Raw genomic sequence first — 27,790 nt, 5'->3', positions numbered from 1 at the left:
TTATCAAGAAATATCTATTCAGTTAAAGAAAATATGAAACATCAACAATATTATCATTTGGATTTAGTGTACCAATTATTCGTTGTAAATGTTACAATTGGCTGAAAATTGAACGTTGTCAAAAAAGGTCCACTTTACTTTTATACGAGAGGTGTGTCCGCACGGAATATTATTTTATTCTTGTCAATTTTATTTTTTGGATGAATAATTATGTGGTTGTCTTTATTTGTTAAGAGCAAATTTAGTATTTTTATTGTCTTATATGTAATAATAGGTTATAGGCTAATATATTTTGTATTTGTTTTTTCAATAATGTGTTGTGGTGTTTATAGTAGTACTTGTTAGTGGTAAAGTAAGTCTCTAGTGTAAAGCATATTGAATTTAAATAACTTTGCATTTAGGCATTTGTTGATTTTAAAATTATCAGTTTCAGGGACAAAAGTTTATTTATTTTTTTCAAAATTTTGAACATTATTCTTTTAAAATGTTTTCTTCCCTCTCCCCATACTTTGAACTTGAGCCGACACCATCTATGTATTTTGTTTACCTTTTCGGTGTGCAGTGCTTCTCACAATCACCATAAAAAGACTCATCTCCGTGCTCTTGTTCTTCCACGCCTTTTTCTCCTGTGAGATTATCTAGTACTTTTTGTAGATTGGGTTTATGAGTTTCTAGTTGTGTGGTTTTATTTTAAGGAGTTGTAGGATGTTCTGGTCAATATTGGATGCTCTTATGCTTCTTTAGATTTTGGCTGATGTTAGGGACTGCATCTCTGTGGGTTGGGTCAGAGTTAGTCGTCTTTGATGTTGTCTTCCTAATCTTTGGCTTGCCTTCGGTAGTTCCTGCTCGCGTTGGTTTTCAAGATTTGGTTTTTGGCGATATGACTTCTATGCTCTCTTTCATAACTCGAACACGACTCTATGTTTTGCTAATTTCGTTTTATCTCCCCTTCCCTCTATGTTCTCTCATTTCGTTGTAAATTTCATCGATGTTCGCATCTTTGGTGGCTCTCCATTTCGCCATGTTTGCCACTCCAAGTTTGGATAGTATTTTTCTCCGTGTATGCTATGCTGGCTTCTAAGGTTGTTTATAGTCTCAAATTTGGGCTCTGGTTTCTCGGTGGTTGGATTTCATTCTCACTCCCTCCGATTGTTTCATTTTCCCCTCTTTCCTTTGGTATATGTGTGAGCAGTTAGTATTTTGAAGGTTTGGTCATTTCTATCCAGAGCTTTGTGGTTCTTCGCTGGCATGTACGCCTTGTTTGTACTTGTTTATTTTGTAACCTTCTTACCTCTTAGCAGGTTGTTGTGTTTCCGGTGCTTTAGGTATGTGTCTTCAAGCTTCGGGGTGACTTTGGCCTTCCGGTGGTTATTCTTCTTCTGGCCCGCTTTCTTGGTTCTTTGCGTTGATGATTGATCACACTCTTTTTTGTTTGAGAAATTATTTTATCTCAGATTTTATTTTCTACCATTTTCTGACCCAAGCTTTTCCTGGCCAAGACACTCTATTGTAAGGTGAGGTAAGTTAGTCTTCGTTCTTGATCTCCTTTATGCTCAGGACCTTTATTGAGTCAGCGTAACTATGATTTTTTCTTTTCTCTGTGATTGAGGTTTTAGGTTTAGATTTTGTGTTGTGTTTTAGTTTATTCTTCTTATTTTAGTTATCTTATGATTTTTAATAGTAAATAAATATATAATTCGTAAATGAAATAATAAAAAATAGTAAAAACAATAAAATTTTACGTTTTATTTTAGTTGTGAATAAATTAAATATTTAAAATAGATCTATTTTGTTTTACTTATTTTTTTATTCATCTTGAGTTTAGTGACCAATAAAATAGATTATCAAATTTCATATGATGATGGTTAATGCGAGAAAGATTAGATAACTAAAATTTTCAGACCAGTCCTACCTATCAAATGATATTATGTTTAATTTAGTAGTTGAAATTAAAAGAGAAAAATCGACATTTACACAATATATGCTCTTTTAACTACATCTCGCTTTGATACCCTATTTTATTGGTTTTTCAAATCTCAAATACCTAAACGAACCAAAAAAAAAACATTATGGCTCCGAATATTTACAAACCGCACTGCACCGCACCGCAATTATAGTAGCCAAAATATCTACAAATCTATATATGTATATGTTTTTGTTACTACTAGTCCGTGTTCATGCACGGATATAAATATTTCTAAAGTAAATATACTATAATAATTGATTGTTATTTATTTTTAATTTTAAATTAATTTATAATTTGTATGCATCATTTATATTAAAAAAAATTAAATACCAAAACGAACTTCGGTTCGGATCGGATTAGGTTTCATTTCTTCAAATACCAAAATTTTGAATAATTCGGATATTTAATCAATTTTTGTTCGGATTTGGTACTACTTATTCGGATAGGGATCGGTTCGGTTCTTCGAATTCAAGTTTGTTGTCCAACCCAAAATAGTGACATAAAAAAAACAAATAGCATCATATTTTTAAAAAATAACGCGAAAACAAATAGGATTATATTTTTAAAAATAACCCTTGGGCGGACACGCGGATCAAAATCTAATTTATATTTAAAATAATATAAAATATCGAGAGATTTTGTTTAGATGTAATCTTTGGAGTGTTTTTCTGGCTGATAAAATTCAGGTTTGTGTTGTGTACCCGTTAAACTACCCTCCATCATAGTTTTGCGGAACTTCCAAAAATGGTAACTACGTGTTTGTTCATGTCAGATTGATGAACTCTTGAAATCTTCCTGCCGTGTGGTTTGTTTGCTTCAGACATCCACTAAACATGCTTTTAAAAGTATGTATTACATGTCCAATCTACTGCAACAACAGCAGCAGAAAAAAAAAGAAAACGAAAGGAAGTCTATGTTTCACATTTCGGTAAGGATCAAAGAAGATGCAATTACAACGTACGCAAGGAACAAGAATAATCCTATTTGAACTAAAAATCGTGGATTTTCCCTCATGTTTGGGGAAGTCACCGACCTATAAAAGAACAAATCACTTTTGTGAGTCTAATTTTTGAATAGTTCGTCCTTATAAAATAAAAGCCAACCAAGAGGAGAGATAGATCTTTTGACCTTGCGATTCGCTGGGAGAGTCGATGGAACGGTAAGCTTTGGATGAACACAATGCCTGGTCCCGTCAGCGTCGCTGTTACTACGTTATCACCCTTTTTGGTAAAATATAGAAGGTTGTAGAGACGTGAGTAAAGATCATTTTGCTAGGAAGGGAAAACAAAAAGAAGCAAACGTACCCCGAACACTGCCCGTCTTACAGGTGCAGCATGGTAGTTGATTCTGAAATTGATGGAGGGAGTGAGAGCGGCAATGCAAGAAACGTCAATGGTGAGAACTTCTCCCACCTCCAGGTTTTTCTGTACAACTTATGAAGCAAGTGAACTAGGATCAGTTTTGTTTTTTTTTTTTGTGAGGGGGTGGGTAAAAGGCCTTAAGTTGAGAGAAACCTTAGATGCATACCAGAGCCACCGGCAGTAATAAAAGCAAGTCCCTGGCCAGATAGCCGTTGTCTCAGAAACACCTACAACAACAATTACGTGAGTTAAGGCCAGATATATATATATATATATATATATATATATATATATATATAATTTCTCAAAGTGGCATCTAAACGAAGTAACTAGGAAAGATGTAAATAAGTTTTGAATGAAGTGTGTCAAAGGCCGTTGCAATGTGTTGTTTTCATTACCTCAGCGCCAGCCGCAGCAATGTTTCTAGCTCTATGTCTCTGGTAAACAGAGTTTACCACTTTCACATCATGGACGGAACAGAGAAATGCATCTGGCTACATAACATGAAAGAAAAGGTCACATCATTGATTGTTGGTCTATGGAGAATACATAAATATATCAATAATAAATTGACGGTTCGTGAGCTAGATATCTACCTGGCAAAGGATGTCCCCACCAAACATTGCCAAATCAATCTTCAAGTAAAGAACCAAAACACATAAGAAGGTATAGTAAGCATCATAGTTAGTAATAACAATAAGGAAGAAAATCATGGCAAGCTAGGGGATCATTAACTGGGAGTATCCTAGCCAAAGAAGGTGCAGCGATACCGACAAAACCATCGTTCTGCCCGGTGTTGCGAAGAAGCACACTGCTAACACTCTTGCCTAAAACCCACTGTACAACACCAACTTCTTGTTCAGGGGTATAAGTATTCTCCATCTCAATGGAACCAGACATGTAGCACATTGAACCTACAGCACCATATCAATTCAGCTATAAATAGAGATAAAGAAGATGCTGAAAAAAGAGTGGAAATTACCAGGCTTAGCAATGACCTTCTCCTGTGGTTTTAACATAATCTGACAACAAAAACGAGGTTACAAGAACTTGAGGATACAGAACATAAACACAAAATTGCGCAGACTAGAAAACCAAACTAATGTTTCATCCAGGTACCTGAACAACCTGTGCTTCACCACCCAGAATTTGAAAAGGTGTAACTGTATCTTCTTGACTCTGCATCAAATAACACACTTGTGAGATGATAACCTTACATATACAAAATTAATATTGATAATTCACTATTAATTATTGTGACTATCACAAAACTAGATTAGCTTGGATCGTGCGCCTAGTATCAAGAAGGAGACTTAGAAGAAAACCTGATAGACATAAGGCTGAAAGGGAGTAGAGAAAAACGGAGCAGCCATGGCGGTGATAAGATAACGTCGCGCGTTGATGCAAAACCGATCAGATCGCAGATCCACAAATATACACTTCGGTCCAACTGTTCGCGGTGGATGTGACCGACGGGGGACCCAACAAGCGACCGATTCAATTCGCTTAATGGTATCACTCCACGTGGAGCTATGCGTTGATTCTGCTTACGTGGTTGCATCTCATTGGCTACCTATTTACAACTGACGTAACTTTTAAAACCCGGTTGAATTTGCTTCCGTTTTTTCTCACCCAAACCACTGATTTGGTGATCAAAACCGGTTCAACCAACATTGGTTTACAAATCTTGGTGCAACCACAAACAAAATCCATTCACAAAAGCCTCAACAAAACTTACAGAACTGAAACAAAAGACAATTTCCTATATAACCAAACCAACACAAAGCATATATTTTCATCAACAAAACCTCAAAATGGAGAGACACACAATGCCGGTCTGGAGTAGTATGGCGCCTAAGACCATCTCCAACCTACCTCTATTTTTATCTCTATATTTTCCTCTAAAATAGAAAAACTCTATTATAAAGGTGGATTTGCGCCAATGTATACTTTTATAATAGAGTTCTTCTATTTATAGAGGAAAATATACAGATTTGCTATTTTCATCTCTAAATATAGAAGTAAAAAGTAGGATTCTTCTATATTTTTCTCTAAAATAGAGGAACTCTATTATAGAGGCATACATTAGAACAAATCCACCTCTATAATAGAGATCTCTATTTTAAAAAAAAAATATAAAGATATACATTGGAGATGCTCTAAAGCGCACGAACAAAATAATGCGCTTAACAATTTCATCAAAAACACTCATAAATTGATCTACTATATTAATAAAACAACGGTTCTTTGGTGTTTTTCTGCATTTAACAGGTTATTTGATAATGTCATTGGTTTCAGATTACTCTAGTTCATCTTGTATTCACCTAACTGTTTTTTTTTTCAGCAACACTTTATATAAATGCAAAATTTAGAATAATTTACTTTTAGTGAAAAACAGAACAAGACATGTATTGGTAAATACAACGATCACTTTGAATTCGTTTTAGATTAATTTTTCTTTACTGAATCCTTGTTGAAGTAGGAGAGAGTGGAAGAGATAGTATTAGAACCCAACAATAAACCTCATGTATGTTTTTAGTTTAAAAATACAGACAACAAAAATAATTGGTAGAAAATAGCATATGAGATAGTATTAGAACCCAACAGTAAAACGTAAGAGATATATTGACAATAGAAAAAGAGAGTACGGTCGAATTTGTTGGAATTCTGTTACAAATCAGTGTTCTAGCAAAAAACATGAAGAGGAAAAAAAGATGAATCAATTCTCTTAATAAATGTCATCGATATAGAAAAGGAAATTAGTTGATTTATTTGATTTTATATGACTAATCTAATAGTATCATTTAATGAAAAGAATATATAAAACGGGAAACTAAGACTGGTCACTACGGAATAAAAAATTCTTTCAGTTATTATAAAAAAAAAGGAAAAAAGGATGACAAAAATATATATTGAACCGAACATCTCTCATTAGGAATTGAATATCTCAAGCCACTAGACCAAAAAGAACTGATAAAAGTTGGCACCCCTAAAATTTATATCATAGTTGGCGCCCAAAATCCTAGCTTTATGAGCTTTAGCCCAGAGTCGGGCCTGAAGACACATGACAGATCTTATCCCTATTCCACCGGCAAAACTTAACCAAATCTTGCATATATCACTCCAGATCAACACTGAAAGCTTTGGTTAATACGAACCAACTGTAAAAACATAAATTATATGTCAAATTTTGATTGGTTAGATGATTTGTGATTTAGTATATAAAGGATATATGATATTTATTTATAATTTTAATAGATTTAAATTAATTATAACAAATACAAAGACCATAATATAAAATACAAATACTTTTAAAGTTAGATTTGAAGTTTTGTTTTCGGATAATAACAATTTGAAACTTCAAAATATAATATATTTTTCTAGATGCTCTTGTACAAATAAAACTACTAAACAAGAGTTTCATAAAACAAGTAAAACTATAAAGCCGTCTTTGTAATAATTCTAAAACAAACTTATTTTATTATATAAAATTTGGTTTTTAAAAATTGCTAATTAACATGATCACGACGTGTGTCAATAAAAATTGAGATTATGGCATGTGTCAAAAATATGATTAAAATCTCTTTTGTTTAAGATTTAAAATATTTAGAAAAGTAAAATTATTACTACAAATTATAACACAATTAATATATATATTTTTAGCCTAAACAAAAGAAAATTGTAAAAGTACTCCAAGTATTTTTTTTATAAATTACTAACTTTCTTTTTAATAGATAATTGTATGTTTAGGAAATTATGAACTTAATTAAAAATATTTCACATCTATATTTAGGTTTAAGCTTCCTCATATTCTTTTCACAAAACTATTTACAAGAAAAATATTACATTAGTGTTTTTTAATTTCTTGATAGAACTCGATTTTTTTATTATCCTTACTACATCTTATAATGCTGTCGTAATTTGTTTTGTAAATTATGATATTGTTGTCATAGATGAGTAGGTAAAAATATGATTAATATATGTTCGTACGTGTAAGATAAAATATATAATTAATTAAATTGAAAAAATTCTATTAAAAAAAGAAGTTAATTGTTTAAAATCTTAAACAAAAATGAACTATAGAATCCTACAAATACACTAAACTGTTTAATGAAAAATCTTAAGAAAAAATGAAATATGGTCTGCAACATGTACATAATTTTTTGTGGGTATATATAAGATGCATGTATTGATGGTTTAATGTTTATTTATTATTAATTACATGATAAAAATGATGAGCCATAATAATTTATATTTGTTGAACAACTAAAAATTCATAGATCACACAAACCAAAATATATAAATGATAACATATGTACAAAAAAATTTCAATGACTCTACAATAACAATACAAACTTCACTTAATGATCAAGAAAACATTAAAAATGTATTTAAACAAGAAGAATAACCTATAGTAAGTTAATACAAACATTAAACTAGTACATAAGAGAGTATATGATGTTGTCATTGACTCTATTAGCCTTATTTAACTTTCAAGTTTTTTTTTTATTTTACATTAATTCTTATTCCGGATTGGGTTCGTTATAAATTTTGGAAAATTTGCCAAAATAGAAAAAAAACACATACTTTATCCTCTTAGTTTAAAAATTTTTGTCCCATTTTTTGCCTTAATTACCCTTTCCATTTATCAAAATTAATGAAATAAAAAAATTATGAATCAAGACATTATAAAAATAGAAACAATTGGTGAAATACCCATAAATACATACTGGTAATTTTTGGGCTGTAAAACTTGTTAAAATAAAATTTATAATTATGTTCTACAGAAAGAAGATGTCATCTTCTATAAAAAAATGACATGGTGGAAATTGAATTCTAGGTTAAACAAGTTATTCTATTTTTGCTAGAATCAATAATCTTCTTCTAAATAGAAATATAAATATGAAGAATGAAGTCTACGCATTCTAAAACATTTCTTCGAAATGCAACTTCTACTTTTATCAGAAATTCTAAAGTTCTACGAATACGAAATGTAGAGGCAACTCAAAAGGTACGTATGTAGAATCTGTTTACGAATTATTTGTTTGTTCTCTACATAGAGTAAAAACTACATTCTATGGATAATAATAATCATATTTCCGAAAATATAGCAAGTTCAGTTACAAAATATTTTAAAAATATTTGGAAATCTTTTTACTTTCCTAAAACGTGTTTCAGCGATTTTTTTTACAAAAAATATATCTAAATTAATCTATTTTTCTTCATCTATGAGTATATATATATATGGTCTATGATGTATGGAAATTAGGAACACAGATGAAAAACACAACATGGGTGTGACTGGTAACCATCAATGAATATATTTATCAGATGAAATTAACCAGTCGAACCCATATGTTTATCAGATTATATATACATGGGTGTGACTGGTAACCATCAAGGAATATTAGGAATGATTAGGAAAAGAATGAATAGGAATAAAATTTTGGGAACGATGAGGAACAAGGGTTCCTTATCAAAATTAATAAGGAACAAATTTGCATTATAATTCTCTACAAAAAAAGGAATGAGAAGGAACGAAAAAGAAAAAATATTCCTCACGAATGGTAACATTTTTGAGGAACATTAAAGAATGCAGTGTTCCTCTTCGTTCCCTTGGTTACCATTCAAACCTGACAATGCAATAACCATAGTCTTATAATTTGCTCATTTGCTTTTCTTAAGATGTCTTCTATATGTAGGAATAAATCGATAAATGATCACCAAAGAAGTCATCCTCGGTGTGTAATTACAGTAGTTCCAAAAGCGTAGACAGCTAATATAAACTCAGACCTTCTCTTTCACTGTAAACATGTCTCAAAAGACTTCTCAACAAGATTAGTAATAATACGTTAACCTATATAGTCAACAAACGGGTAACCTCACCGCACTTCCTCCTCTGTTCACGGCGACTCAACCCTATCAGCTGGATGGTACATGAGAAGAAGATTCTTTGCTGCATACTTCCAACCCTACTGTCATTGATCATGTCTCTCTTTGCACCCAGAGAGAGAAGGGCTAGATCAAAGGAAAAAAAAAAGGAAACTGGTTTCATAAAAAGTGTCAATTAGATATTTTCACGTATATTAAAAAAATGATTAAAAATTTGAAATACATTTGTATTTTCATTAATTACATCTATTTAGATAATAGTAATTGAAATTGTGAAGGATATAGAACGATCGTGTGGGCTTTTGATCTTTTGTGCATTGAAGCCCATCCCTCTATTTTTTACTTTTGGTATGTTTGGAATAGGTTTGGGCCTAGTCACTTAGTTCACAGAGGTAAATAAACTTATTTACAGTATTATATTTACAATTAGTATTCAACTAATTAATATTTAGCTGAAATAAAGTATAAACTGCATTGACAATTTAAAACTCTTTAAATTAGGGATGGGCAAAAAATTCGAACCGAACCGATCGAACCGAACCGACTGAACCGAAACCGATTTGAACCAAACCAAAGTCCATTTCAAATCATTCGGTTGAAGATTTTCCCAACCCGAATGGTTCAGTTCAGTTCGGTTAAAACCGAACCGAACCGATAAACCGAAGTGTTTTTATAGTTATTTAAATTAAAAATATTAGTGATATCAAGATATTAAAATCCTAAGACTTAGCCCAAGTAATTTCCTTTTGCACGAAGGAAATCCTAATATAATTTGATTTCCATGACACTTCGTCTAACTTTTGTAATATTTGTCATTAAGCCCACATAATTTCCATGTTAATTGTTATAAAGTTATAAACTATATTTGTAACTTTTAAAAAGATTTTTATTTGGTTTTATATTGAATTTAATTTACATACTTAATTTTTTATTATGACCAACGCGATTATTTCATGATAACCATACATTTATGTATTAAAACATGATTTCTTGTACAATAAATAAACTAAGAGAAATCTGATTAAACCGAATCGAACCGAAATACAAACTGAATCGAATACAAACAGAACCGAATATAAACCGAACCGAACATAACTGAACCGAAATCGATCCAAACCAAACTAACTATGGTTTACTTCAGCTGGAAAAATTCTAGAACCGAACTAACCAAACCGAACCGAACTCGAACCGAACCGATAAAATAACCGAAGTGCCCACCCCTACTTTAAATAGCTTTGGTACATCTTTGAACAAGGTTAAGAGTTATGCTGAACAAAAACAAAGGAAAGGCAAAGACCAATAACATTCATCTTCTTTTTCTTTTCCACCCTAATAAACAAAGCTGAACGAACTAAGCAGTTAAAAACAAACCAATTAAAACAATCTTTATTTTTTAAGTTAATATAGCCAAAGAACTAATCCGAGAGCTCAGCCCCGGAATCTGTCTGCAAATTGTTGTTTGTTGCTAGTCATGTTAATGACAGTGAGTCACTTGGCTACAGCTACAAATCTGGGAGACCATCGCATCAGGCAGATTTTTGGACAGCATGAATCACGGTGTTCATGTCCGAACCACCACCACCACTGGCTGGATTCGGATGAAAGGCTGACTGCCTGGAAGACGAACCTCCGACGAGTTTCAATGAAAGAGACTGTTCTGATACACCGTTTTGGCTAGACTCCCCGAGGCTGAGCTTAGACATGCCAAGAAGCTGATCAACATTAATAGGGGCGGCTTTTGAGTGCACAGCTGTTGGCCTGAGTATCTCGTGAGTCTCTCCCTTTGCCGGCTCTGTGACATACGCAGCAGGCCATACCGGGAAGGGGAATGAGTAGAATGGTGAGAAGTAAGTCGGGTACAGCACAGGGAACGAACCAGGTGGTTGTTGTACTTGTAACTGAGTTTGGATGGTGTCTTCTGGTGTGAAAGAAGAAGAGGAAGCTGTTACAGTTGGCGGCTCCTCGGCACTAGAGTTTGTGGATTTCATGGATTCACACTCCTCTGTTTCCAGGATCAATGGCGCTGGAACAGAGTCGGTGCTCTGCATTTGTGTTTCCATAGGAACGTCCTCTGCTTGCTGTTCGTGAGAATCCACCATAACGTCTGTTAACTGCCATTAGAATAACGAAAGGCAAAAAAAAAACACTATTTACATTGGAGTCTAGACCCATAAGGTGAACTTTACAAGCACAAAAAGAGACCCGCGTAGACAAGTTAGAGACTATATAAAGAAAAGAGACTAACCTCATCAGGAATCATATCAAAGAGACTAGAACGTCTCTTGCGGCGAGAGACATTAGACTGCCTGATGAAATACTTCTGAGCGTGACTTGCAACTTGAGTAGGTGTCCTCGTCGTCACATAGCTCCTGGAGATACCTCTCCAATCTCCTTTCCCCAGCTTCTGTAAACCCATCAAGAACATCCTGTGCTCCTCTTCTGTCCACGGATTACCTAACAACATCCATCACATAAAAAAAAAAATATCATCAAATTCATAAAAAGTCAGATAATTTATAAATAATTCCCAAAAGGGTAAAATCTAGAACTCATATGATATCATTCAGAAACATCAAGAAAAAACAAACCTGTGATGATAACGTTACTGTAATCAATAAGTAAAAGGAAGTCCCATAAAGTTGGAAAACGCATAGAGAGATACCTTTCTTCCTCTCACGGCTAGAAGAAGAGCCAGGAACGAAATCCTCAGAGGCGTAACCGTCGCCGACGCCGTGGTCATGGCCATCACCGGGAGAACCAGGATTGTTCGACCCGGCTCCGCCAAGCCCGCTCAATCCAGAGCCCGAGTAGTGGCTGAGATTACCCATACTGGCACTTTTCCGGATCGAACCCTCTGTGAGACGGACACCGAAGAGCTTAACACCGCGATTAGGACATGTACGTGAGTTATGGCCATTTTGATTGCAGTGAGAACAACGGCGAGTCATAGCCGTCGATCGGATCTGATCGGACTCGAATTCAGGTCCTCCGCCGTCGATCGGATCGAAGATAATCTCTCGGACGCACAGAATCTGATGAACGGTAAGAGAAAGAGAGAGAGAGAAGAGAGACAAAGGGATGTTTATCTGGTCGGATTTATTACACTAAATAAATATATATGTTATCGGCTGTGTCACAGGTAGATTTTTTTTTTTTCATTTTTCATCTTTTCGTTGACTTCTAGTCAAAGCAATTGATTTCTATTTATCATTTTCTTTAGATTTAGACTATTTTTTGATAAATTCCACTTTTTTTCAACAAATCGTTGCGAGTATGCTCATAAATTCATCTTAATATTTTGACTAAATACCAAAACATGTAACTTCTTACGGTGTTATATATTTAGACTGTTTTTGTTTTCAGTATATATATTGAGATGTTGTTTAAAAGTTTAAATCGGATAATATTTAATCAGTATATTTATTAAATACAGTAAAAGTTATAAATTAATAATTTTAGACTATAATATCTTATTAAATTAGAAAATTGTTAACTTAAAGCTATTTTAATTTTCGCATTCATATATTTAGAATATTTTAATATAAAATAGAAAATAGTATTTACATTAGCTTATAGATTTGGTTTTCATTTCTATTTTTCTTATAATATATGATATTTTTACTGAAATACATAATTATATATATGTTGAGTGAGTTTAGAAATAATTCAACAAAATAATATTAAAATGAAAAAATGTAGATGAATTTTAGTTTTTAAAAGCTAAAAATGCAATATTTATATTAAAATTTCAAAAATTTACTGTATTCCTAAATTATGTTATATTTTAAATTGATCCAACTTGAAACCAAAAAAAATTACCAGTTTCCTGTGTTTTTAATGTTACTAGTCTTGGTTCGGAGAGATTATATTATATGTGTTTACTTTTTATAATTGAATCGATATGAATGAATCATAATATCATATACTAAATAGTTTCATTTAGAACAACTCTCTCTTGACAAAAAAAATAAGAACAGCTCTCTTTTGTAATTTTGAACAACTCTTTGCTAAACCTCAAAAAAAAACATTTGAATATTTCTAGAATGCTACAATGTAATCAACATGAAACCACATCTCTTAATAACTGCCACAAGTAACAAGAATGCTAAACATGATTAAGCAAAGAGGTTCACGACATATTTCTATGCTCGAAGCACGTACGTGTATTGTCATGATTCATGGATGCAGATAAGTAGGACCCACTTATCTCAGCCACGTGGTCACTATTAGAACGAATATTAGAAAAGGCAATACTAGTACTTCCACATATGAGACTTTTTCTGGATCTCATCATAGGATAGCATGAGAATTGAGAAGTATATCAGCCGTCAACGTGGCTTTTCTTACCTTGTTATGTTTCACTTATTGGGCTTCTAATACTCGGCCCGTATAAGGTATATAGGTTAGTTTTTAGTTCTGACCACTTTTACTTGATTTATAAGAAACCGATGGAAGCCCTAATGAGGTGTGAAGTCTAGTAGATTTTGAGTTGAAAAGGCTTTTGTATGTATATGAGAAGCACATCTATTTATATGGCCCCAAAATTTGAAGATGTAAGATGTCTGCCTTGAAGTAGCCGCTGACGTAGTTGCTGAAGCAGACGTTGTAGTGAGTGGTGAAGTCCATGTGGAGTCAAGATGCTGAGCTGGAGTCGTGTAGACTTGGAGAGCAAGGGAGTATCTTGAAGATATGGAAAGGGGAATAAACTTGAAGAGCAAGTTTATGACTTAAAGAAAGAGGAATAAGTGCATTTCAAAAAAAGGAAAGTTGCACTTATTGTTATGGAAGATGTCCATACATGTTGCCTTGGAGACTAGGGTTTCGGGAACATGGAGAATAACTATAAGATAGCTATGGGGTCGTCTGTATAGAGATAGAGACACGGAGGCTGATCTTATAGAGAGAGAGAAGTTCTTGGAGGTGTTCTTGGGTCGTACTGAAGCAGTGGCTGAAGTATTTGACGGAAAAGAGACATAAGCGGGTAACTTAGGAATCTTTCAGTAGCGTGTGTTAGGGTGTTAATACTAGACGTGTAAAAGCTGAATAAGCAAGTCTTGTAAAGATTGTTTAAAGGAGATTCTAATAAAAGCATTGGTGTTTGCTTGTGTATTTGTCTCTTGATTTATCTTCTGCATTACTCAATTGTGGTGTCATCTTTGCACTAACAAAATTTTGTTCAGCTTAAACATGATAATGAATTAATGACGTAGATCAAATTTTGATGATCAAATTGATGATCAAATTTTGAATGTCACCATTTTATGGCAAAACAAGCACAACCGTATCCACTAAAGTAACGCCATTAACTATTTTATCAATTTATTAGCAAACTGTAAATGTTTAGAAGATACTCACAATTAAGTAATTCAGAGCATGCTAACTTATCAGAAATTTTAGCATTGTTTTCTCTGAGTTTTTTAAATAGTTTACAGCTAAATACAAATACTATAATCTGTATTAATATTTTTAATAGTTTATAATAATATAGTTATACATCGTTAAAAATATTTAAATTCATTTTTGGAAAACACAAGATGAGATATTCTCACAAGTGATGCTTTTAAATTCAGTATTGTTATTCTCCATCTCATATAATTTTCCATCTTGATTTAAAAATAGTAATTTTCAGGCAAAATGGCGAAACAATTATTAAGTACATATTAGGGACAAGCTCCCGCGCAAGTGCGAGGTTTTTTATTTTTTTCCTTACCGTAAGTTGCCAAGTAGTTGACGTAGTTTGTGAAGTTGTTATTGAGACTGTGTATAGTAGGTGTGGGTAGAATTGTATATTACGTGTTTTGTGGGCCTTTTTTGGTAAACCGTAGGTCGCTTTGTGTTATTTGACCTGGTTACATTGGGTGGGTTTATGAGTTTGTTATTTTTAGTGTTCAAATGGCTTAACCCAAAGATACAATTATATGTTTGCTGTTTAACTGAATTTTTTTAAATTTTGTGTTAATGGTTTTATATGTGTTACAGTTAGTTTATTGTTCTGGTGGTTTTCTGGGTGCGAGGAAAATTATTTTAAAGTTCATTGCAGAGTTAGTAATTAAAATTGCATCTTTTATAAAATTTAAAAATAGAAAAGGTTATAATATCTTTATTTTAGTTTTCTTTTTTAACTCAGAAATGATAAAAATTCTTGTTTACATGACCGACGTTTATGTTGTTGACATTAAACTTTACTGATTTATAAAGCTGGGGTTAGGTAAATAAGTAAAAGAAACATATTTTTTTGTCAACTAAAGTCATAGTAATCTTAAACTAGTAGGAAGTAGTTTTCATCAAATCAAAGAGACAACCAAAGTTCAAAGGAGAGAAAACATGGGTAAATACAATTGAAATGAAACGAAAGCTAAGTGGGAGGTACGGTTAGATGGTCTTGAGAGAATCACTGAAGGGGGAGTTTGCGTTTGTTCCGTGAATCCCAGAAGCGAAGGAGACAGGGATAATACAGCCTAGGCGGAGCTTGTAAAAGGTAGCGGGGACAACAGCCGATTGAGCAACAGTAGCATTGTGTAAATAACAAAAGATTTCACAAATATGACATATATACAAGAAACATTGCAACAATGACAAATATAGCCTGGTGGAGGCGTTTTCCTTTCCATTCCTGCTCAACGAAAATAAACTCAGTCTCAGTATCTTACATTTTGCTGAAAGATTAAGGTGATGATTGTTTCAGTAGTTTTTAGTTTTAGTTTTTGGTTTTTAGATTTTATTTTTTGGTTTTTAGATTTTGGTTTTTGGTTTTCAGCTTTTGGTTTTTAGTTTATGGTTTTTAGATTTAGATTTTGGTTTTTGGTTTTGCAGTATTTTTTTTATTTTTGCAAAAATTAATTAATGAGTTACTTTGAAATAATACAACAAAATAGAAATAAATATTTATATTTACAATTAAAATTATCAAAATATTGTGATAATTATTTTAAATTAAAATATAATAACATATTTTAATTATTATAGTTTTATTAAAAATTATATTATAATAAAATATTTATCATAAAATTTATATATTGCAAAAAAATAAAAATATTTAAAAGTTTGAAACTACTTAGAAATTTTTCTTATATAAATTACTTTTAATTTTATAAAATTATATAGCAATATTTTTTAAATATTATAAATTATATAAAAATAAAAATACTTAAAATTTTGAAACTAATTATAAAATTTCTCATATAAATTATTTATATTTTCTTAAAATTGAATGGCTATTTTTATTTTTCATGACTAATACAATATATTGTATTACTAAAACATATTATGTGACTAGTAATTATTAAAATTATTCTATTATTTTATATAGAGAAATTAATAACTAAGTTTTAAAATTAATTAAAATTATTTATAAACTATATAAATTTATTTTACAGATATTAAACACAAATAAGTTATATCACATTATTGTTTAAATTATAGCTAATGTACCAAAAAATTGTATGATTATTTATCTTTATGAAAATGTTATTTATTAATTATTAATTAATTAAATGTTGTAGTTTCTATCCAAAAAAAATCAAAATTCGTTTTTCCTTTTAAAAGCTCACAAAAGTTGGTTTTTAGTTTTTCTTCACAAATTGGTTAAACTTTTCAAAAACTAGTTTCCCTAAATTTTAGGGAATCTATTTATTAGAAATCTTGATTGGCAAATCAAATGGTTTCTACAAAAACAAAAACTAAAAACTAAAACTTGATTGGATGAAAAATGGTTTTTGCAAAAACAAAAACCAAAAACTAAAGCAAAAACCACAAACAATCAACCTCTAAGCATTTTTCGACAATGATGATGAAATTTCCACTATGAAAACAGCGTCCATCAATCCTTCCAGCTATATTCCTCATATAACCTTTACCCAGGCCAAAACCGTCTTCTATTCACATGAAAGAATGTCAAGTAAATTATATAGCCAAGATTTATATCACATAACCGTGCTCATCAGATTAAGAGTACTACTTACTGCTGCCACCGAAGGAATACTGAACATTTGTCAAATTTTGTATGTTTACTGTGGAATTTACAGAGAGAGTCCAAGGTTGAGTGACAGAGGCCGGTTTTGAGCAACTGGAGCCGCAGAGAGATCCATTTTCAAGGAGATGTTATAAAGTAGAGCAGTCGATGAGTTTTTTTTAGTTGAAGAGTTCCTCGTTGAAGATGAAGTATATAAAAAGAGGGTTCGCGGAAGGTTAAGAATCGGGACCATTAATAGTGAATTGATTAAAAGCTAGGAGATGTATAGATTAAAGAAGGGAACTGCAACCGAAAATACAAAAGGTCACTCTGTGATTTGAGATTTGTGACTGTTTGAAGCAATGGACAAAACAACTCTATATTTTCCTGAGAAGACAAGCTTACGGAACTAAGAAAAGACTATATATTTCAGTTGTGTCTTCTCTTTAATTTCTATGACAAATCCCATTGAATATTAACTTATACTCGCTATTACACAATTTGAACCTAATTTTATTTTTTTTGTTATTTTTTCGAATGAGCCTATATAATGTTGAGGCGAGAAAAAACTATCTCATTACATTGGCACAATACTATTTGGTTCAAGGAACATATTCCACGTAATGCGTTTATATCATGGTTGGCTTTGCGGAGAAGACTGCCAACCAAGGATCGCTTGAGGCGTTGGGGGTTAAATGTCTCCAGAACATGTGTCTTTTGTAATCTGGAAATAGAGACTCACCATCATCTCTTCTTTGAGTGCTCTTTCTCTCGCTTGATATGGGAGCCTTTTGCTGCTGAAGTTTGGATTTCTCCTCCGGCTGATCTACACTCTGTTGCAGTCTGGATCAATCTACCTGCTGTGGAAAGAGCGTAATGCTCGTGTGTTCACAGCTGTCTCCTCACCCTCATCAGTCATCCTTGCCTCTCTCGACCGTATGATGCGTGACCGTCTTCTCTCTTACCCGGCAAGTTCTTCTTTCTTCTCTTCTCTACTTCTTTTTATCTTTCTTGTATAAGACATCCTTAAGGCTTTTTTTACCTTGAGTTGTTGTTGGTTGTTTTTGTTTCCTTGTTGTAATAAGTTGTTTAAAAACAACAGTGTAACCTTTGCGAAAATGATAATCTTAACATCTTACCAAAAAAAAAACAACAAATATTGACTGATTGATGTGAATATATATTTTATTTTAAATCATTATAGTGGACGAAGAAAGCATCATAATTTGTACAACAAATTTTCTTAGATTCACCTTATCATACTCACCATTTTACCATTTTAATTACATAGTTTTACATGAGCTTCTTCACCCTCCCCGGTTATTTTCTCTTTATTTATAACTACAATATAAAGTTATAAACTATATATATTATAAATTAATAATTTATTTATCCTTGAAGTTTAACGATTAAAAATAGAGCATAATTCAATATAAATATATGATTCTATTAATAAATTAGGAGTTATAAATTTAAAATTTTTAGAAATATCAAAAGTTGTATGTTAGTTAATTATCTTTTAAATGACATTTATTTATAATTCTTTTTGGATGAGAATATTTTGGCTGAGGTGGATAGTCTCAAAAGCCTTGAATTTAGTCCCTTTTATATAGTAGGATGATTAGTTTTATAAACTTTACGAAAACCTTACAGATCAGTTCGATTATTATAAAATTTAGTGATCATTTAATTATATGGTTGCATATTCTACATGCTAGGAAGATATGTATTTTGAAAAAAAAAAGTTTCAGTCATTGGAAGCTTCTATAAACACCAAAAACACTTAACAAAAAGATAGACAGCTAGACACGCAGTGTTCAGAAAAATAATTATTTTTCATCGTTTATACCAGTTTTTTTAGCACATGTTTTAAGCAAAAAAGAAAAAAAAATGAAAAAGGCAAAAAAAAACAGAGAACCGCTGTTTAGCGTGGGCTCTTTAGAATTGGTAAGAAACTCTTACGTGTCGGTTCGGTATTGGACCCCATTAATGTGTCTCTCTCTCCTTCGTGCGAAATCAATTTTCTTCCTCCTCCATTCTCGATCATTCCTTCTTCTCTCTCGAATCTCATCTCGATCTCCTTCATATGATTCGAAGACTGATTCGATGTGCCAAGTCAAATATAGTTTTTAGTTACCTCTGAGTTGGTGCAGCATCATCTTCAATGGACATGTGTCCCTTAATACCACCACAACAACTATGGCTTATCACCGCAATATTCTGTACCAAAAAAAGATCACTAAAGAACTGTTTGACTGTGATTAAAAATAGTTGCAACTTGATGCATTTAGACCCATTTCCAATTTTTTTTCAAACCAAGATTTCAACTAATCGTTTCTTTCTCGTTTATGATTTGTATTTGTATTTTTAATATGCTTTTATGACATTTTTATTTAAATTTTATGTATGTTTTCCTTTCATGTTATATGTTATGAAATCCAATCATTCAATTTTTTTCTTAACGTTTGATTAATTATGCTATTACAACGATGAGAAATATTACATAGACGATTCAACAGCCGATAATTCTACCATCATATGAGAATGCACGTCTGACTGCATAGCTCCGAGCCGCCCTATGAAATCCATGTTCGATGATACGTCCTTGCACCATGCTGAAGACCTTTTGTAACAATTTTTCTCCATGATCTGCATAATTTGCGTTTTCTAGGGTTTGACTTTGAACTCCAGACCTCTTGGTGTAGAAACATTAATGAACCCTTAGTTAAACCACTGAACTAAAGGGGCTTCCACTCAATCATTCAATTAAAAAAAAAGAAAAAAACTCTAAACTTATCAAATCACAAGATTAACTCCTAAATTATTCATTAGCACCCTAATGGGCTCTTACCAATAGAATTGATCTTGCGTGGATACGAATTTACCATTTTGTTTTGCAGTATCTTAATCTGAGAGTCTGTTAACTTAACAACAGATCATGACATTTTTGTCGTAATCTGATAAAACAAATTAAATTGAGAAAAGTAAGACATGTCTTAAGAAAGAGGAAGAAGAATCAAAGAAAGTAAATATTTTTACAAAAAAAGAATTAGAAACATAGGCATGCACACGTTTGGGTAAATCTCTCTCTCTGCTTTCTTATCAGCTTCTTAGGGTTTTAGATCTCTCTTCTCTACGCGCAGGTGAAAAACCATCTCCCAAGCTTAGCTTCTAGGGTTCTCTTCTCTTCTCTACTTCGCAGGCAAATGTGAAGTCTCTCCATGCTTTTTCTTCTCTCACCCTTGGACCCCAAGTCTCTGGTATAACTCATGTGGATCCCAGGAACGCATCTCCATCGGCGGCTGTTTCTAACCGCACGGTGGCGTTACGATCGGCTCGTCAGCCGCGTCTCTCTTACTCCTCCTTCGCTCCGTCATCCGAGCACGATCACCCGCCGCAGAGAGAGGAGGAAGAAGAACCGGAGGAGGAGGAGGAGAAGAGGACTTGGAATCTGCGGCCGAGGAAGGCTTGCGTCGGAGGAGCTTCGGAGGTGAAGAATCTGAAACCAAGCGGAGTGACGGAGCCGCCGCCGAAATCAAACAGACAGAGAGGAATCGCGGCGGAATCTCCCGGCGTCGAGGTTAAAAACGAGAACCACAGGCTTTGGGTCGCTCTCTCGAGAGACGAGATTGAAGAAGACGTGTTCTGTATAAGCGGGAACAAGCCATCTCGCAGACCAAGAAAGAGGGCCAAGACATTGCAGAAACATCTCGATGTAAGTGTTGGACGAATTGCCTCACCACAAAAGTTTCACCAACATGATCATTGAATTAGAATGTCTGTGACTGTGAGTGTAGGTTATGTTCCCTGGGCTGTGTCTTGTCGGGATGAATGCTGTTTGCTTCATAGTATCCACTTCTCCTGGCTAAGGTGGGTGCGCTAATCACTTGCTCGCTCCATTAGGCTTGGATCACCATACCCTTTTCAAACTACATTGATCCGTAGAATATGATACTGTTGCTTTGTGTTGTAACATTCAATCAATGACAAGAAACCCGTAACAGGTGCAGAGGCGTGCTTCATGTGTTATCAAAAAGGCTTTTGCCTCAGGCCCCCAAAATATATAGATATTTTAGGGTCCCAAAATTTCAAAATTCTTGTGTAGCATAATGGTCTTAATAAACACATTATCTTATCAACTGAAGTTTGAATCCTCACAGTTGCTCTTCTTTTCTTTTATCAGAAAAAAATATTTTGTTTTATTGTCAATTTTCAAAAATCCTTACTAATAAAAGGGACCTTTTGAGGCTCCATAGAACGTCCACATCAGCAAAAAAAACTTCTCCCGAAAGATGACACGTGGCATAAAATATAGTTTTACATTTTAATATTACTAATTTTCGAAAATTATAAATAATATGTAAACATACAGCATAAAAAAATAGAAAAACTACATTAAACATATGTAAGACTACCATTTTTCACTAAAAAAAAGACATCTTATCTCCATAATGTAACATTACTATTTTGTAAAAAAAACATTATATATAATTTTGAAAATAATAAATAATATGTAAACATACAACATAAAAAAAGGAAATACTACATTAAACATATGTAAGATTACCATTTTATATTTAAAAATAACAATAATATGTAAACATACAACATGAAAAAAATGGAAAAACTACATTAAACATATGTAAAATTACTATTTTTTACTAAAAAAAACAGTTTATCTCCATAATGTAACATAACCATTTTATAAAAAAAAGAAAAAAAAACATAAATATAACTATTTGACTATTTGTCCAAATTCTTCTTTAAAACATTGTCGTTTTACATTAAAAATGAAAAAACATTAATATTTAAACATCTATCTTAAAATATAAAAAATAGATATTAATAAAATATAAAGTATAAGAAAGAGAAATACACAATATATAGAAAAATAAATAATAAGTAAATATTATAAATATATAAATATACGAATTATATATACAATAATAAGTAAATGCAAAATTTTAAAAAATGGAAAGAGTACATTAAATATTAAACATCTATCTTAAAATGTAAAATACAGATATGAAGTAAATAGAAAGTATAAGAAAAAGAAATACAAAACTTAAAAACAATGGAAAAAATTATATTAAGATTTAAACATCTATCTTAAAATATAAAATATAGATATTACGCAAATAGAAAGTATAAGAAAAAGAAATACACAATTTAAAAAAATAGAAAAAGTACATTAGTATTTAAACATCTATCTTAAAATGTAAATCTATCTTTGAGGCTCCATAGAGCGTCCACATCAGCAAAAAAAACTTCTCCCGAAAGATGACACGTGGCATAAAATATAGTTTTACATTTTAATATTACTAATTTTTGAAAATTATAAATAATATGTAAACATACAGCATAAAAAAAATAGAAAAACTACATTAAACATATGTAAGACTACCATTTTTCACTAAAAAAAAGACATCTTATCTCCATAATGTAACATTACTATTTTGTAAAAAAAAACATTATATATAATTTTGAAAATAATAAATAATATGTAAACATACAACATAAAAAAAGGAAATACTACATTAAACATATGTAAGATTACCATTTTATATTTAAAAATAACAATAATATGTAAACATACAACATGAAAAAAATGGAAAAACTACATTAAACATATGTAAAATTACTATTTTTTACTAAAAAAAAACAGTTTATCTCCATAATGTAACATAACCATTTTATAAAAAAAAGAAAAAAAAACATAAATATAACTATTTGACTATTTGTCCAAATTCTTCTTTAAAACATTGTCGTTTTACGTTAAAAATGAAAAAAATACATTAATATTTAAACATCTATCTTAAAATATAAAAAATAGATATTAATAAAATATAAAGTATAAGAAAGAGAAATACACAATATATAGAAAAATAAATAATAAGTAAATATTATAAATATATAAATATACGAATTATATATACAATAATAAGTAAATGCAAAATTTTAAAAAAATGGAAAGAGTACATTAAATATTAAACATCTATCTTAAAATGTAAAATACAGATATGAAGTAAATAGAAAGTATAAGAAAAAGAAATACACAACTTAAAAACAATGGAAAAAATTATATTAAGATTTAAACATCTATCTTAAAATATAAAATATAGATATTACGCAAATAGAAAGTATAAGAAAAAGAAATACACAATTTAAAAAAATAGAAAAAGTACATTAGTATTTAAACATCTATCTTAAAATGTAAATCTATCTTTGAGGCTCCATAGACGTCCACATCAGCAAAAAAAACTTCTCCCGAAAGATGACACGTGGCATAAAATATAGTTTTACATTTTAATATTACTAATTTTCGAAAATTATAAATAATATGTAAACATACAGCATAAAAAAAAATAGAAAAACTACATTAAACATATGTAAGACTACCATTTTTCACTAAAAAAAAGACATCTTATCTCCATAATGTAACATTACTATTTTTCAAAAAAAACATTATATATAATTTTGAAAATAATAAATAATATGTACACATACAACATAAAAAAAGGAAATACTACATTAAACATATGTAAGATTACCATTTTATATTTAAAATAACAATAATATGTAAACATACAACATGAAAAAAATGGAAAAACTACATTAAACATATGTAAAATTACTATTTTTTACTAAAAAAAAACAGTTTATCTCCATAATGTAACATAACCATTTTATAAAAAAAAAAAAACATATATATAACTATTTGACTATTTGTCCAAATTCTTCTTTAAAACATTGTCGTTTTACATTAAAAATGAAAAAATACATTAATATTTAAACATCTATCTTAAAATATAAAAAATAGATATTAATAAAATATAAAGTATAAGAAAGAGAAATACACAATATATAGAAAAATAAATAATAAGTAAATATTATAAATATATAAATATATGAATTATATATACAATAATAAGTAAATGCAAAATTTTAAAAAAATGGAAAGAGTACATTAAATATTAAACATCTATCTTAAAATGTAAAATACAGATATGAAGTAAATAGAAAGTATAAGAAAAAGAAATACACAACTTAAAAACAATGGAAAAAATTATATTAAGATTTAAACATCTATCTTAAAATATAAAATATAGATATTACGGAAATAGAAAGTATAAGAAAAAGAAATACACAATTTAAAAAAATAGAAAAAGTACATTAGTATTTAAACATCTATCTTAAAATGTAAATCTATCTTTGAGGCTCCATAGAGCGTCCACATCAGCCAAAAAAACTTCTCCCGAAAGATGACACGTGGCATAAAATATAGTTTTACATTTTAATATTACTAATTTTCGAAAATTATAAATAATATCTAAACATACAGCATAAAAAAAATAGAAAAACTACATTAAACATATGTAAGACTACCATTTTTCACTAAAAAAAAGACATCTTATCTCCATAATGTAACATTACTATTTTGTAAAAAAACATTATATATAATTTTGAAAATAATAAATAATATGTAAACATACAACATAAAAAAAGGAAATACTACATTAAACATATGTAAGATTACCATTTTATATTTAAAAATAACTATAATATGTAAACATACAGCATGAAAAAAATGGAAAAACTACATTAAACATATGTAAAATTACTATTTTTTACTAAAAAAAACAGTTTATCTCCATAATGTAACATAACCATTTTATAAAAAAAAGAAAAAAAACATAAATATAACTATTTGACTATTTGTCCAAATTCTTCTTTAAAACATTGCCGTTTTACATTAAAAATGAAAAAATACATTAATATTTAAACATCTATCTTAAAATATAAAAAATAGATATTAATAAAATATAAAGTATAAGAAAGAGAAATACACAATATATAGAAAAATAAATAATAAGTAAATATTATAAATATATAAATATACGAATTATATATACAATAATAAGTAAATGCAAAATTTTTAAAAAATGGAAAGAGTACATTAAATATTAAACATCTATCTTAAAATGTAAAATACAGATATGAAGTAAATAGAAAGTATAAGAAAAAGAAATACACAACTTAAAAACAATGGAAAAATTATATTAAGATTTAAACATCTATCTTAAAATATAAATATAGATATTACGCAAATAGAAAGTATAAGAAAAAGAAATACACAATTTAAAAAAATAGAAAAAGTACATTAGTATTTAAACATCTATCTTAAAATGTAAATCTATCTTAAAATATAAAATTATTAGTAAATAGAAAGTATAAGAAATAGAAATACACAATATAAATAAAAATTAAATATATAATATAAGTAAATACCCAATTTAAAAAATGGAACATTACATTAAGATTTAAAAATATATCTTAAAATTTAAAATATAGATATTACGTAAATAGAAAGTATAACAAATAGAAATATACAATTTAAAAAAAATGGAAAACGTACATTAAGATTTAAACATCTATCTTAAAAAGTAAAATAGAGATATTAAGTAAATAAAAAGTACAAGAAATGAAAATACATATACAGGAAAATATATAATAAGTAAATATGTAAATCTATAATATATGAATTATATATATAATAATAAGTAAATACACAATTTTTTTAAAAAAATGGAAAAAGTTCATTAAGCATTAAACATCTATCTTAAAATATTAAATATATAATATAAGTAAATACACAATTTAAAAAAAAAGGAAAAAGTACATTAAGATTTAAATATCTATTTTAAAATATAAAATATAGATATTACGTAAATAAAAAATATAAGAAATGGAAATAAACATTTTAAAAAAATGGAAAAGTACATTAAGATTTAAACATCTATCTTAAAGGTACATATATCTTAAAATGGTAGTAAGTTATATAAAAATGAAAATACCACATTAAACAAAAAAAATTAAAATGTACTCCCTCCGTTTCAAAATAGATATTGTTTTAGAGAGTTTTTGATGTTTCAAAATAGACGATGTTTTCATATTTCAAGGTATCTGTTAACTTTATCAAAAACTGTGTAACCAATTATATTTTGTAGTATGTTTTGTGATTGGTTGAATAATTTTTAATTTATATTTTAGTGATACCTTTTAGATAAAAAACAAGTGTTTTAATATTTGTGTCCCAACCTAAAACTTCATGTATTTTGAAACAGAGGGAGTCAAGAAAGTCCATACAAAACTCATTATTCCATCAACATCAACCTCATACTATCAAGGAAAACTTCAAAGCACTCGAGCAAAAAAATGGTTCCACCATCAACTATTGTCGTCCCAAAAACCTTTAATGACTTTGAAGGAGATTTTCTATAACAACGAACTTTTTGTTAGGTGGATTCATTGTTGGGAAACCCGCAACTTCCAAAAGCCAAACTTATTCATGGGAATTGAATTGCTTTTCATAGACTCAAAGGTATTCTTACAAATTTAAATTAATCTAATCCATCATTTTATTGTTAATATTCATACTAACTATTTCATGATCAAACTATTACAGTTAATAACCATTCAAGCATTTATCCCAAAACACTTCCTTCCACGCCGAATCAGGTATTGGTTCATGTTGGTTTAGTATTGTTTTTGGTTTATTAACACGTTTAGGATGGTTCTATTGTAAATATAATTTAAGTTGGTTTAGCATATATTATGCTTAAAATAACTTAAATTAAATAATAGTAATATTATGCTTAAAATATAATTTTAAAGAGTTTTCAAATATAGTTTATATAACATTATAGGTGATGAATTTAATTATTAAATTTGTTTATTACTTAAAACTAAGTTATTTTAAAAACATACTGAGTTATAAATATCAATGATGGATTGGTGAGTATAACATGAAGACAAAAATATAAATATTTTATTTTCAAGATAAGAAATTCAGCTTTTACTCAGTTACTCAATATATAATATCTTAAATTATTTTTTTAAAAATATACATAATTTATATATATAGATTAATCTTCCAAACTTAAACTATTATATTATATATGAATAATGTTTTTAAATAAAAAATTTCTGATTTAAAAAAAAAATTAAAAACAACAAATGGTTATTTTCAAATAATGGATATAATTTACATTATACTATCATTTAACAAGTATTAGATACGTTTTGATATATCATTATTTTCTATTTCCAGAAAACAATAAATTCTTAAACATCAATATCATCTAGGTTAAGTATACGGACAACACAAATTCAAACATCACAAAAAATATTTACATAAACATTATAATACAATAATTTAATCAGAAAATATAATTAAAAAGAATAGTTATATACTTAATATCTGAAAATCAAAGATATTTTTGCTAAAATTGTACTTACCTGGCCAAGGAGATCGACCATCTTTTTACGGATCGATTGATTGTTGAGCATGTGGTCGATCCAAAAATACTCAACAGTTTAATTTAATATCTAAAACATTTTTGTTAACACTCAACAGATAGTTTTGCTAAATATGATAACTAGATAGCCAACAAAATTACAAAAAATATTTAAATAGTAAAAAATATGTTAATTTAACGTGTTAAAATTTAAAAATAAGTTTTAATTATGACATGCATCTTAACATTTATATAAATATATATATCATAACCTAAATATAAATAATTTAACAACTTAAATTAGAAAAAAATAAAAATACCC

The 27,790-nt window shown here is 29.8% G+C and overlaps 3 protein-coding genes and 1 long non-coding RNA gene across 4 annotated transcripts; 1 reads left to right on the top strand and 3 right to left on the bottom strand.

Moving 5' to 3' along the window:
- Window positions 1-2,756: 2,756 nt before the first annotated feature.
- LOC103868169 lies at window positions 2,757-5,154 on the bottom strand. Its single transcript, XM_009146272.3, has 10 exons — window positions 4,653-5,154; window positions 4,447-4,506; window positions 4,310-4,349; window positions 4,063-4,241; window positions 3,924-3,962; window positions 3,726-3,821; window positions 3,494-3,554; window positions 3,271-3,398; window positions 3,095-3,186; window positions 2,757-2,999 (listed from the first exon to the last, which is right to left on the bottom strand). The coding sequence occupies exons 1-10, from the start codon at window positions 4,698-4,700 to the stop codon at window positions 2,885-2,887; spliced, it is 858 nt and encodes a 285-aa protein (XP_009144520.1). The 5' UTR covers window positions 4,701-5,154; the 3' UTR covers window positions 2,757-2,884.
- A 5,267-nt stretch (window positions 5,155-10,421) lies between these two features.
- LOC103868158 (transcription factor KUA1) lies at window positions 10,422-12,424 on the bottom strand. The gene is made up of 3 exons (XM_009146264.3): window positions 11,882-12,424; window positions 11,465-11,673; window positions 10,422-11,330 (listed from the first exon to the last, which is right to left on the bottom strand). The coding sequence occupies exons 1-3, from the start codon at window positions 12,165-12,167 to the stop codon at window positions 10,746-10,748; spliced, it is 1,080 nt and encodes a 359-aa protein (XP_009144512.1). The 5' UTR covers window positions 12,168-12,424; the 3' UTR covers window positions 10,422-10,745.
- Window positions 12,425-16,809: 4,385 nt separating this feature from the next.
- On the bottom strand, window positions 16,810-17,974 carry LOC117132929. The gene is made up of 2 exons (XR_004456696.1): window positions 17,181-17,974; window positions 16,810-17,093 (listed from the first exon to the last, which is right to left on the bottom strand). It is a non-coding gene; the product is annotated as an uncharacterized LOC117132929 (long non-coding RNA).
- Window positions 17,975-19,060: 1,086 nt separating this feature from the next.
- Window positions 19,061-21,491, top strand: LOC103868831. Its single transcript, XM_033275302.1, has 3 exons — window positions 19,061-19,117; window positions 20,346-20,885; window positions 20,968-21,491. Exons 1-3 carry the CDS (start codon window positions 19,061-19,063, stop codon window positions 21,037-21,039), a joined length of 669 nt encoding a protein of 222 aa, XP_033131193.1. The 3' UTR covers window positions 21,040-21,491.
- The last annotated feature ends 6,299 nt before the right edge of the window (window positions 21,492-27,790 follow it).

Source organism: Brassica rapa, chromosome A01, assembly GCF_000309985.2.
Source record: "Brassica rapa cultivar Chiifu-401-42 chromosome A01, CAAS_Brap_v3.01, whole genome shotgun sequence".
Lineage (NCBI taxonomy): Eukaryota > Viridiplantae > Streptophyta > Magnoliopsida > Brassicales > Brassicaceae > Brassica > Brassica rapa.
This window is presented reverse-complemented; position numbering and strand designations above follow the sequence as displayed.